We start from the raw sequence: 13,581 nt of genomic DNA on the forward strand, positions 1-13,581 counted from the left end.
TGCCAACAGGTGGCAGGATGGCTCAGCTTAAAAGAAACACACACACACACAAAACAGACTCTGGAGCTAGACTACCAGGTTCAAAGCCCAGTTCTGTTCTACAAGCTGTGTAACTCTAGACAAGTTACTTCACCTCTCTGTTCTCCAGTTTCCCCAACTTTAACATGGCAGTGATAATAGCGGTACCCACCTCAATGGGTTGCTGTGAAGATTAAATGAGTTAACCTGAGTAAGGACAGCTTCAGGCACATAGGAAGATTTCTAAAGGCTTTGTTGTTTAATCATTATTAATCGTGTTATTAATTCACTCAGTGGTATGAGGTAGATGTTTGTATTGCCTCTTCTTTATAAGGAAGGAAGCTGAGGCACAGAGAGGTTAAGTAACTGGCTCCCAGTCACACATCTAAGACTGGGCCGATGCTATCATGCCTATGCTACAGTAATCCCCGGAGCAGTACCATGCTGACTAGCTGTCTGTCTGTCTGTCCTTTTATTCCTGATTTCCCTTCCCTCAACATTGCTCAGCCAGAAGGAATCAGAATGAACAAAACTGTGGTTGTTCGCACACTGAATCCAGAAAACCTGGGCCAAAGTGAGTTGTTGTAGGTGAGGGTGCGGCCTCAGTGGTGCTGCCGGGCATGGTGGGAGGAGACTGGTGCCATTGGTGTCCCCATTCAACCGCAGATGGTGTGCAGCGAGAGGAGGTCGAAGCCGCAGACCTCAGCGACCAAGTCCCCGACACGGAGTCGGAGACCAGGATCCTCCTGCAGGGTGAGATGCCCTTGGTCCAACCCCATGGAGCCCAGGATGGTGTCGAGGGCCGTGACCCCTGAGAAGGGAGCCCAGTTCCATCTAATTCCGGGAATATTTAACCATGGCGCCTCTCTCCTCCACTTCACCTAGAATAGCCTCTCCTGGTTCTGTTCATAGACAGTTCCAGGCAGTGTTTAGTTCAGCAAATAGCTTTTTCTGATAAAGAAATTTAAATGAGGAACAATAAAGTTCAGGAGCAGAAATTCTGGACCTACCAGTAATTGTCTAGGATGGAGGACTCAGGTGAAAAGGGACAGGAAGGAGTGGAAAGGCACCTTGCAACCTGTCAGCCGTAAGGTTTCAGGAAGAGACTCTTGGTTCCTATCTGTGATGGAGGCAAATATCTGAGGATTGTTAGGAAGATTAAAGGAAATATTACTTAGTGTTCTCTTAGAACAGAGCTTGGCAAATAGCATTAAGCATTATGTAATTATTCATGAGGATTGTTCCTGGAATTATTTTACCACTGTTTTAACAAGGGGACCCAGGGACAGCTCCCCGTCAGTCTCATGCCCCAGCCCAAACCTAGCCCTGACTCTTTGGCCCTGGCTTGTCAGACCCTGGGAACTCTGGGGGCAGCGCTGACTCTCCCCACCCCACAGTGGGTCTTGTAACTTGAGGACCATCTTTCCTCCTGGCTGCAGGGAACCCAGTGGCCCAGATGGTGGAGGACGCCATCGATGCAGAGCGACTGGAGCACCTCATTGTGACCCCCTCGGGCTGCGGGGAGCAAAACATGATTGGCATGACGCCAACGGTCATCGCGGTGCACTACCTGGACCAAACGGAGCAGTGGAACAAGTTCGGCCCAGATAAGAGGCAGGAGGCCTTGGAACTCATCAAAAAGGGTGTGTCCCTGCCTTTCTTAGAGACGCCCCGCCCCTCTGTGAGCTCTCTCCTCCCCTGAGACTCCACACCCTATCAAGGCCACGCCCCTCCTTGGAGATCTCCTGCTCTCCCCTCTTTGAGAACCTGGGCCCTCTGAGCCCCTCTCTGAGCTCCCTCTGCACTAAGGCCCCCTTTCCCCTGAACCCCCTTGAGAATCCTCCCCTGTCTGAACCCCCTCTCCTCTGAGTACTCCTTACCCCTCTTTTCTCTGATCCCCCAACCCCCTCAGAATCCCTCCCCACTTTAAGCTCTCCTCCCCTCCAGATATTTCTCCCAGTACTGAGTCCCTTCTTTCCTCTCTGAACCCCAGTCCCGCCTTTGATAGACTCCTGTCCCCTTTCTAAACCTCTCTCCTCTCCGGTGTACCCACACCAGCCACCACCTCCACTCAGACCCTGCTCCTCTCGTGACATGTATCTCTTCCCTGCAGGGTACACCCAGGAGCTGTCCTACAGACAACCCAACAAGGCCTTTGCGGCCTTCCTGCACCGGCCATCCAGCACCTGGTGAGCTTGCCCATTCTTGGACTTGCACCCCCATAGGCAGGGCCTGGATCCCGGCCTACAGTGATCTAGGCTTGTGTCCGCACACAGCCTGCTGCCACTGGACCCCTCCACCCACAGAGTCCAAGCACCCATTAGCTAAGTGATCTATAGTCATTAAGTGCAGTCAGTCTGCATGCAACACTGGGTCCTGAGCCCTGGCACACAGAAACGGCACACCCGGCCAGGCTCTGCCCCTCTCTGCTCATTGTTTAGCTAGGATGGCAGTCTCAAGATCCCAGAGCCAATTGGCTCATGCCCCTGCTCACCCCTAGGCTGACAGCCTACGTGGTCAAGGTCTTCTCTCTGGCCTCCAACCTCATTGCCATCGACTCCGAAGTCATCTGTGGGGCTGTCAAGTGGCTAATCCTGGAGAAGCAGAAGCCCGATGGAGTCTTCCAGGAGGATGGACCTGTGATAAGCCCACAAATGATTGTAAGAGGCAGGGATTCAGGGCAGGCTGGGGGCTAAGGGAACCTGTGTATCACAGGATGAACAGCAGAGGCTCCATCTGCCATTTGCCCAATTCACTGTGTGGGAGAGACAGAGGAATACAGGAGTTGAGAATGTTATTCCTCTTTTGCAAAGAACAGAGACTTGCAGAGTCCAATGCAAAATGAAAGTTCTCTGGTTCCCCTTTGCTTTGAAAATAAACTTAGAACTTCTTAGAGTTGTGGTTCTCAAAGAGTTCTCCCCAGACCAGCAGCACCTGCATCATCTGCAAACTTGTTAGAAACACATTCTCGGGCTGGAGCCCAGATGCACTGAATCAGAAACTTTAGGGGTGGGGCCCAGGAATCAGAGTTTAAATAAACCCCTACCCCAGTTGATTCTAGTGTATGCTCAAGTTGGAGAATCACTGCCTTATCCTGACATTTGGGGCTTCCAGCCTCAGAGCCTTCCCCCTCTCTCCACACTCCAGCTGTACTGCTTGGAGCCTTGCTCTGTCCAGCCACAGGGCCTTTGCACGTGCTGCTCCTGCTCCCTAGCATGCTACCCCTGCCCTCTTTGAGAGTTGAATCCTACTCCTTAAATTGTGGCTCTGCTTGTCATCCCTCAGAGACACCTTTCCCAACCTCCCCAAGTGAGTCACACTCTCACTATCCATTCTCAATGCCACACCCACTTCTGCATAGCACTCATCAGTTTGTAACGCTGTATCTGTCATTAGCTGTTTGGTTCATGCCTGCCTCCCTTGCTGGATGGGGAGCTCTATGAGGGCTGGGGCCAGTGTCTGGTTTTTGTCCACCATCTTGTCCACAGCACCAGAGATATTTGCAGAATGAGTGAATAAACAAATGAATACTCGAGTTTCATTCTTTCATTCACTCGTCCTGTGAGACACTGGGGAGAGATCCAGCATTGCCCTGACCTACAGGTTGGAATGTGGGGACACACTGATGACCCATCCTTGCTTCCTGCTCCACACCATAGGGTGGCCTAAGGAATGCTGAGGAGATAGGCGTATCCCTCACAGCCTTCGTGGTCATTGCACTGCAGGAGGCTAAAGAGATTTGCGAGGGACAGGTCAAGGTAAGTGTCCCCCATCTTCTCCCGCCCCCCTGCTACTCAGGGCACATCGAAATTGGAGGTTTTGTGATCACTCCATTTGCTTTGTCCTAGGGTTTTGAGAGTGTGTTGTTTGACCTTTAGCTTCCCAAGTGGGGAACCTCAGGATCCCACCTTCATTCAGCTGCTTCTCCCTCCTCAGGACCCCAGAAAAGTGATGGAGGGGAGAAGGCTGTTACCTTTAATGACCAAGAAAAATCAGACCTTTCTGATTCAAACCTTGCAGATTTGAAAGAAATTATTGTAGAAAAGAAGCTGTAGGGTCAAATAGATCTGACTTTACAGACTCTCAGCCACTTCCCCTCACTGGGCTTCTGTGTGTGCATCTGTAAAATGGGTATAATAATCTTTGTTTGGTTTTAGGACTCTCCGAGTTGTTCTAGATGTAACACACGTGTGACCTACATTATGCAAAAATTAATGGGAGAATATATTAAGCATCCAAAAATTTATCAAGTGCAAAGATGAAAGTGGCCTCAGGGACCCTGCCAGGATACTTTGTTCATCTCTCCTGTGTCCTTCATTCTCTTCTTGCCCCCAAATTCAGCTTTCTCTGCCAACCAGCCTGCCTGGCAGAACATGACTGCCTTCCTTGGGGAAATAGATCAAGGCTAGAGCTTTCTGATTCCTAGGGAAGAATTTTGAATTGCTCAGTCTGAGTAAGCTGATCACTTCTGGACCAATCAGCTGAGACCCGGAAGTAGGTCTTCCTGGGCAATTACGGCTTCTTCCACTGTGGCCGTGTGAATGAAATGGAGGAGCAGACATTCCTACAAAAGGCATGGGTAGATGTAGGAGACACAGCTGGGCAGGCAAAAGAAATAGTTTCTACTTCAACATAGCGACCTTGTAATGGAGTATAGCATAGGCTGTGGAACCAGACTGTTAGGGTTCAAATCAAGAGTGTGCTGAAACTAACTGAAATATTAATCATTTGTTAATATTCCAGGAATTTTGCAAGCTGTTTGTTAAACTCAATCATTATGAAAAATTAAATTATATAAACTTACATTTAAATAAATTAGACTAAACATTAAACATAAAAACAAAGGTAATACATCCTCAAAACTCATCATTTGTTATTTTACTAACTTTTATCATTATCTATGCTTGTGAGGTTATTTATGTCTGCCATACCTGTATGGTGGACATACTGTATAATACTGTGCTATACACATTTCTTCTCAACTCTACATTCGGTGACACCACATTGGTAGGTTGAAATCGGACATGGTTGTATTTACACTATGGAAATCAGCAAACACTACAAATCATGTCTGCCTCTGGCCCTCGTCTCTGTGGGTCTCAGTAGTCTCATCTTTGTAATAGGGATGATGGTGAAAGTAATATCTAACTAATAGGATTTTAAGGTTAAATGAGGGAATGTGTGACTAGCACATAGTAAGTGTTAGCTATGATGATGATGATGATGATGATGATGATGATGATGATAACTGGATAAGAGGTGGTTCCAGTGGTATGCTAACCCTGGCTCATTCTAGCTCATGAGTGACTTCTTTAGGCATCTCTTTCCCACTTCATGTTACGGGACATCACAATGTTAGCTTGAAGCTGGCCACGGTGGGAGTATTTACACCATAGTAATTGGCAATCTATAAACCAACCCTCGCCCTGGCTAGATAGCTGGTTGTTAAACATTTACCAGTATACCACTGGGTATATAAACTACACCAGCCACATAGTAGGTACTCAGCAACAAAGCAATTCAAGGTGGCTAATATGTCTGGGAAATCCTCAAAAATAGACAGATCCAAGACAGATATGTCTCAAGGACAGAAACCTTGTGCCCAGGAAGTGGTGCTTATGTGAACCTTGCCAGGTTCCTGTGGCAGCAGTGCCCACCTGACCAGAGTACCCAATCTTTCTCATAGAGCCTGGAGGGCAGCATCAATAAGGCAGGAGACTTCCTTGAAGCCCAGTACGAGAACTTGCGGAGACCATATACTGTAGCCATTGCTGGCTATGCCCTGGCCCAGCTGGACAAGCTGCACGGCTCCCGCCTCACCAAATTTCTGAACACAGCCACAGGTGAGGGACAGCATGATGGGCAAGGAGGGATGCATGGCTCTAAGCTGAGCTGGGATGGATGGTGCTAAGCTGAACTGGGGTAGACGGCTATAGGCCTGAAAAGTCCTCGTTGTGATACCAGAAGATTCATTGAATCTTTCAACGAGTGTGTGTTGAGCACTTGCTATGACACAGGGCTCTGATATCAGATTCAAGTTCAAATCCCACTCTGCCACATTCTCACTGCGTGACCTTGTATAATTCACTTAACCTCTCTGGGCCTTGTGTTTAAAATGACACCTGCATCATAGGGTGGTTGTAAAGATTAAATGAGTGATGCAGATAGAAGAAAGTCTAGCACACAGTAAGAGATCTATCACTGATGTTTTTATTGCCTTCAGTATTGTTAATAACATTATCATTATTTCAAGGGTAATTAGGATGAGATAAGATAACGGCATAGGGATTTTAGCACAGTGGGTAGCACATAGTGAGCACTTAATTATTTGGTTCCATATCAGGTTTATGCTTACTGATATAACATATCTGAATGTATACTGACGCACTTTAACACACAAAAGTTGGTTTCTTGCTGGTAACAGCTGTCCTTCATATGAGTGATACAGAGATTCGGGCTCTTTTTTTTCATGACTCTGCCACCCCAAAGCCTTGGAACCCATTCCATCCAAGCAGAAGGGGAAACAGGAAAACTGTGCAAGGGAGGTAGACCAGGCATGGAAGGGGCCCCATCATTGCTGTCCACATTCCATTGGACAGAGCTCAGTCATGTGACCATGCCTACCTGCAAAGACATCTGGGAAATGGAGTCCAACTGTGTGCGCAGGAACAGGAGGGAATGGTTCTTGGCAACAGTCTATGCTATAAGTACTTTTTTAGGCACATGGGACATCACAGTGAATATGGCAGAGCCCCTGCAATCATGTCCTCACTCTAGTTGAAGAAAGAAACGACTTAATAGATTTCTGTAGAGCATCATAGTCCTGCCACAGGAGAAGCACAGGATGCTTAGAGAGACAGAAGGAAAGACCTCACTCTGTCTTAGGGTGCCATTACAGCTGAATTGTTCAGGATAAGTAAGAATTAACCAGGAGTAGATGGAGAAAAGGTGCTCCAAATAGAACAGAATATGCAAAGGCTCAGAGGTAAGAATGAGCATGGCAAGTATAAGGAGTCTCACATAGATCAGTGGGGCTGCAGTTCAGAATTTAAATTGAGGAGTGAGGGTTGATGAGGGAAGTGGGAGGCCGGAAACAGCATATTGAGGGCCTCAAATGTTGGGCAGGACACCTGAACACCAAGAGGTCTCGTATGAGTCTGTTTTCTGGGATTTCTCGGAGCTATCTCCAGGCTGGACAGAGCAGTAAGCATGGGGCTGATGTTCTCTCTGCAGAGAAGAACCGCTGGGAGGAGCCTGGCCAGAGGCTCTACAATGTGGAAGCCACATCCTATGCCCTGTTGGCCCTGTTGCTGCTCAAAGACTTTGACTTTGTGCCTCCAGTCGTGCGCTGGCTCAACGAGCAGAGATACTATGGAGGTGGCTATGGTTCCACCCAGGCAAGTGGTCCCACATCCCCCAGGCAGCTGCATCCTCACCTCTTCTGGCTGCTGAGAGCAAAAGAAGCAGTTATTGGAATGAAGTGGCCACATCAGTTGTGTTTGGTTTTTTTAGTAGCAAATCTATCTGTGGATTCTAGACTAGATTCTGGATGCCTCAAGCTGTGTTTTGAGTCACCTTTTCCCTCCTGGTGTCTAGATCATGTTCTCGAGGCCTAGGTTCAGGCGTGAGCCTCTCTCTGGCGGGTTCTAGACCATGTTCCCGGTTGATCAGGCTCCCTATCTAACCCTATCTCACTGGGGGGTTCTAGACCAGGTTCTCAATTATTGTAGGGAATTAATGAAGTCCCTCTCTCCCTCTAGTGGGTTCTAGACCATGTTCTCAGTTATTCTAGAGCATGATCCAAGCCTCTCTATCCTTTATGGGTTCTACACCATGGTTTTAGCAACCACAAGCTTCAGCAAAGTCAGTCTCCAGTTTGTTCCCCCTTTTCTCTGATGGGCTCTCAATCACATGCCAAGTGTCACTTTTGACACTAGATCATATGCTCAGTGTCCCCAGCTCTGAGCTGAGCCTCTTCATCCCCAAGTGGGTTTGAACTGCTATCTCAGTCTCCCAGGTCACGCTCTTTCTCTCTCATGGGTTCTAGGCCACTTTCATGGTGTTCCAAGCCTTGGCCCAATACCAGCAGGACGTCCCTGACCATGATGATCTGAATCTGGATGTGTCCATCAACCTACCCAGCCGCAGTGCTCCGGTGGTGCACCGCATTCTCTGGGAGTCCGCTAGCCTCCTGCGCTCTGAAGAGGTACAGCCACTCAGCCAAACCCTCCTTGCCCACGTCCTCCATGCCAGTCAGGGTCTGCCAGGAGGCAGGAGGGAGGGCAGATGACCATTGCAGCCAGGGGAAAGCTGGGTTCCCAACAACCTCTCTTTTCTCTCCCCATTCCCTGTAGACCAAGGAAAATGAGGCTTTCACAGTGACAGCTAAAGGGAAAGGACAAGGCACCTTGTCGGTGAGGAATGGAACCCACACCCGCTTGGCTCACCACCTTCTCTCGGCCCCTCTACCCCAAAGGGACCCTCTTCCCAAGTCAAGTAAGCTGACACCTAGTCTCCTCTGCCATCTCACCAGGTGGTAACAATGTACCATGCCAAGGTCAAAGGCAGAGCCACCTGCAAGAAATTCGACCTCAGGGTTAACATACGACCAGCCCCTGAACCAGGTAGAAGGAATAAAGACTTTATCTGTCACCCTTCCCCCACTGCCATCCTAGTGGCTGCCCCTCTTCTGGGCCCCACCCCATCCTTCTGCCTTTTATGTTTCTAGTCAAGAAGCCCCAGGATGCCAACAGCACCATGTACCTTGAGATCTGTACCAGGTAAGAGATGGGTCATTGGGGTTCATCTTGGCCATCCCTGTGTCTCTAGTAAGTCTTCTTATAAGTATTATCTGTGGTACCTAATACTTTCTGGCAGTGTATTATATGGCTAGTGCTGTGCTGAGTACCCGCCCGGAGGTGGATAGCACAGGCAGTCGTTGCTTTCCATGGCAGTGTGAGACTAGCTATGACCAAATAAGCTGAGAGTGTGCAAAGTGATCTTAATAATCAGTGAGGAAAATCACAATCGTTCCAGGACCTTTACATTTTTTTATCACAACCTCGAAAACTCTCGTTATAAATGTCTAGAGAAATGAAAATTATAGTACGAGAACTTGTGTAGTGTACTGTAATTTAAAACACTAGAACACTGAAATTGAAGTTTTGTTTTGTTTTTGTGAAGCACTTTCCCAAAGCACTGTAGTTTGAACAGTGCCTCCTCTCTTCTCTTTGTATAACTTATGGTATGGAGCAATCATCTTTTCTATGACGTCGTGAATTGTCAAATTCCCTTTCAAGGTGGGTCACCTTCCACAATTTACTCCTTGAGCTTTCAATGTCATGAGGTATTTGAGAGTTCCTTTACTGTGAAGTTTTTTGCCGATGTCAATGCCTCTGGGACGTCTTTGATTTTTGGAGGCCACTTTCCTCATTTATGCTAGTGCACTTGGCCTTCACTGAGTTCCACTTGCTGCCGAGCTGGCCTCTCCCACGGCAGCAGGGTCCACAATCCCATGCTCTGCTGTTTTCTTCTGTGACTCCATATATGTGCTATTGAAATTTTACTTCCAGCGTTACCACTCTTCATTCCTTTGCCACACTTTTATCGTTGTTAGCCAGTTCCCTCTTTCAATGATCCATGTTGGTAAAATGTCACATGGGTTTTTCACTGGGAGAGATGGAAGTAACACAACTACATGCTTTGCTATCTGTGTGTGACCTGAATGGTGGGCGCTCAGTGACCCGTCACTGACAGACTTTGAAAGAAGGGAGGTAATTGGTCATTGATTGTGATGTGCACCTGTTATTTCTGTAGTGATTGGTGGACTGAAAACCTAGCACCAAGATTTGTACTCACAATTAATATACCATGGTGCTGAAATTAGAACTGTGTTGCTGGGGGACTGGTGGTGTTGAGCTAGACCATGGTAACGGAATCATGCAAAGTGAGACCTGCCCGTATTCTTGTCTTCATTTCCCTGAAGAACTGAGGCACAGAGAAGTCAAGTGACTCATCAAATATCATACAGAGCTGGGATTTGAACCCATGCAGTTGGGCTCCAGAACCCGAGCAATTAGTCACCTTGGCCATTACGATACCTTTCCTTTATTCCCCTGGGGTAGTGTTTCCCAAAGTCTAACATCCCTCTATGCTGCCGTGTGGGCACCAGAAGCCTTAGTCCCTGATCAGACCCTCTTGTTCAGGCACTGACCCCCAAGGCTGACCCCACCTGAGACTCAACCCCTCTCTCTCTCTGCACCATCCAGGTACTTGGGAGACAATGATGCCACTATGTCCATCCTGGATATATCCATGATGACTGGCTTTGCTCCCGATATTGGTGACCTCAACCTGGTATGAAGCCCTTGGGCTTGGGGGCTGGGGTCAGTGGGCATGAGCCTGGTGCCTGGAAGAGGCTGGAGGGAGGGATGGCGTTCCATGAGGGGTTCTTACAAGCCCTGCCCTTCCCCAGCTGAGCAGTGGCACTGACAGATACATCTCTAAGTATGAGCTGAACAAGGCCTTCACCAACAAGAACACCCTCATCATCTACCTGGACAAGGTAAGGCTTGCATTGGGACCTTGACCCAGAGTTGGCTGGCTTTTTCCTTCACTGGTCTTTGTCTTGGAGTCCTTGCTGGATCCAAGATTCTTTCTAGAAAAAAAGGGGAGGGTGCATGAGATGGGTTTTTCTATTTTTGTGTGTATTTTAATTTTTATGTAATTTCAACCTCACTGAGAATTTGTAGAGCAGTATTAAAAAGTTCAATATATCCTTTACCCAAATTCACTAATTCTTAGCATTTTTCTTCAAATATACATGTCTATCACATATACATATTTCTTCCTTCCTTCCTTCCTTCTTTCCTTCTTTTTCTTCATTTATTTTTTCAGTTTTATTGAGATATAATTGACATATAACATTGTGTAAGTTTAACTTGTACAATGTAATGATTTGATACATGTGTATATTGGTAAATGATCACCACAATAAGGTTAATTAGCACATCCATCACCTCACATAGTTGTGTGTGTGTGTGTGTGTGTGTGTGTTGAGAATGTTTAAGATTTACTATCTTAGAACTTTCAAATATACAGTGCAGTATTGATAATCATGGGATATTTTTAAGGGCATAGATAGCAATCTGTTGGCCAGAATTCAACTACATGGCCACACTAAATGGAAGGAGAGGCTGAGAAGTGTAATCTAGCTGTGAGCCTTGGAGAAAAAGAAAATAGATTTGATGAACTGCTCATAAATCTTTGCCATTTCCTGCCCCCCATCCTTCCGACCCAGATTTCTCCTTGATCCCTCCATTTCTCCACCACTGCTCCAACCCCCAGTACCTATGCCAGACTCTCTCCCATGTCACCCCACTGACCAACCTCCTCTTTTCCCCAGATCTCGCACTCCCAGGAGGAATGTCTAGCATTCAAAGTTCACCGGTTCTTTAATGTGGGGCTTATCCAGCCTGGAGCGGTCAAGGTGTACTCCTATTACAACCTGGGTGAGGAGCCATCCTAGGGCCTGGGGTCCGAGGGTCCCAAGGATCTGTGAGCTGGGAGCCTGGGGCCCCTGGGATCTGCGAGTTGGGGGCCTGGGAGTCCCAGGGATCTGTGAGTTGGCCATCCCAGTGTTCAGGACCTAGCATCTCTGGGTCTGAGGGACTGGAGTTGGGAATCTGAGCCCTGCGGGTGTGGTCTTGGTGGAGGCCCTAGCGGTCTGATACCTCCCACCCCCTTTCCCACAGATAAGACTTGCACCCAGTTCTACCACCCAGAGAAGGAGGACGGAATGCTGAGCAAACTCTGCCACAATGAAATGTGTCGCTGTGCTGAAGGTGGGTGCACACGAGCCAGGAAGCGGTGGGACACACGCACTGGATCCCCCACTTCCATGGGGGTGACCCATAAGGCTTGTAAAGCCCACACCCAGTGGACACCAAGAGGGATGGGCCTGGGGCTGGCCACATCCATGGGCGGTGGGCCCTGGGTGAGAAGTGGGACTTAGACCATGTTCCCTACCCACCACTGCGTAGAGAACTGTTTCATGCACCACGAGAATGAGCAGGTCACCTGGGAGGACAGATTGGACAAGGCCTGTGAGCCGGGAGTGGACTATGGTGAGTGGGGGTAACGGAGACACCTGCATGTGTGATCGTGTGTGAGTGATGGTGTGTGTGGCTTTGATTGTGTGTGTGAGACTGTATAATGGCAGATATGGTCATGAGTGGCCACGGCTGCATGTGGCTATGCTTCAGGCTGGGTTGTGGGTGTCGTGTGTGTGTGTGTGTGTGTGTGTGGGTAGGTGGGTGGTGAGGGGCCTTGACTGTGTGGGGAACTGTGTTTGGGTGTGTGCAAGTGTGTGAGAAAAGATGGTTGTGAGTAGATGTGGTTGTGTGAGTCTGTGAGGTTGTACTTGTGGTAGCCATGACTGTGTGAGATGGTGACATTGGATAGGAGTAGCTGTCCTTGTGTATGTGATAAGCTGTGGATGCTATAATTGTGTGCATGGTTTGAGACAGTAATTGTATGACCACATGTGGCTGCATGTGTTACTAGAGGGAGATGGGGACTGTAGCACGATTGGCTGTGATCTGCTTGGGGGGAACCATATGCCCAGGTGTGTGTGCAGGTAGGGTGTCCCCCAGTCAACCCTGCCCGTGACCCATGCTGTCATCTCCCCTCAGTGTACAAGACTGTGCTACACAAGAAGGAGCTGTCAGATGACTTTGATGAGTATGTAATGGTCATCAAGCAGATCATCAAATCAGGTCAGCTCCGTGCTGTGTCTCCTCTTCCTGCTGCACTGCCCCAGCTCCCCACCCACCCCCACACACACATTCAGCTTCCCTCTCCCTTTCCTCCAGGCACCGATGAGGTGCAGGTTGGACAGGAGCGCAAGTTCATCAGTCACATCAAGTGCAGAGCATCCCTGAAGCTGCAGGAAGGGAAACACTACCTCACATGGGGCCTTTCATCGGACCTGTGGGGTCGGAAACCCAAGTGAGTGCTGACCCTGTGCATGCGCCTGCTCACTCCACACACCCTTCCCAGGTCCCATCCTGACCAGCCCTCCTTCCCTCCCTTCCCACCAGCATCAGCTACATCATTGGGAAGGACACCTGGGTGGAGCTGTGGCCAGAGGCCGATGAATGCCAAGACCAGGAGAACCAGAAACTGTGCCAGGACCTGGCCAGCTTCACGGAGAACATGATCGTCTTTGGCTGTCCCAACTGATCCCCCATCACTGTCCCCCCAATAAAGCTTCAGTTGTATTGCATGTGTCTTGCAAAGTCTGGAGGTCTTTGAGAGAAAAAGGCAGCTGTGTTTCCCAGCTGCCTCACCTGCATCTCAGTTCTCTGCTTACTTGAAATTTCCAAAAAGGGAGGGAGGGAGGGAGGGAGGAAGGAAGGAAGGAAGGAAGGAAGGAAGGAAGGAAGCAAGGAAAGAAGGAAGGAAGAAAGAAAGGAAGGGAGGGGGAGGAAGGAAAGCAAGAAAGAGAGAAAGAAATCTCATTTGCATTCTCAGTCTCACCTGCGCCCTCACCATCCTTGTCCT

At 48.6% G+C, this 13,581-nt stretch overlaps 1 protein-coding gene across 1 annotated transcript; it reads left to right on the forward strand.

Annotated features, from left to right (window-relative positions):
• Positions 1 to 525: 525 nt before the first annotated feature.
• On the forward strand, positions 526 to 13,303 carry LOC109378389 (complement C3 alpha chain-like; the record flags this gene model as incomplete). Its single annotated transcript, XM_019634784.1, has 20 exons — positions 526 to 592; positions 685 to 771; positions 1,458 to 1,661; positions 2,132 to 2,207; positions 2,519 to 2,678; positions 3,678 to 3,776; positions 5,705 to 5,861; positions 7,252 to 7,415; positions 8,066 to 8,224; positions 8,373 to 8,432; positions 8,552 to 8,642; positions 8,747 to 8,798; positions 10,287 to 10,374; positions 10,493 to 10,582; positions 11,423 to 11,528; positions 11,772 to 11,861; positions 12,060 to 12,143; positions 12,711 to 12,794; positions 12,891 to 13,026; positions 13,119 to 13,303. Coding segments are annotated over 20 exons (2,196 nt in total), but the record flags the coding sequence as incomplete, so codon positions are not given.
• Positions 13,304 to 13,581: the final 278 nt, after the last annotated feature.

This window comes from Hipposideros armiger, unplaced genomic scaffold (genome assembly GCF_001890085.2).
Source record: "Hipposideros armiger isolate ML-2016 unplaced genomic scaffold, ASM189008v1 scaffold_1937, whole genome shotgun sequence".
Lineage (NCBI taxonomy): Eukaryota > Metazoa > Chordata > Mammalia > Chiroptera > Hipposideridae > Hipposideros > Hipposideros armiger.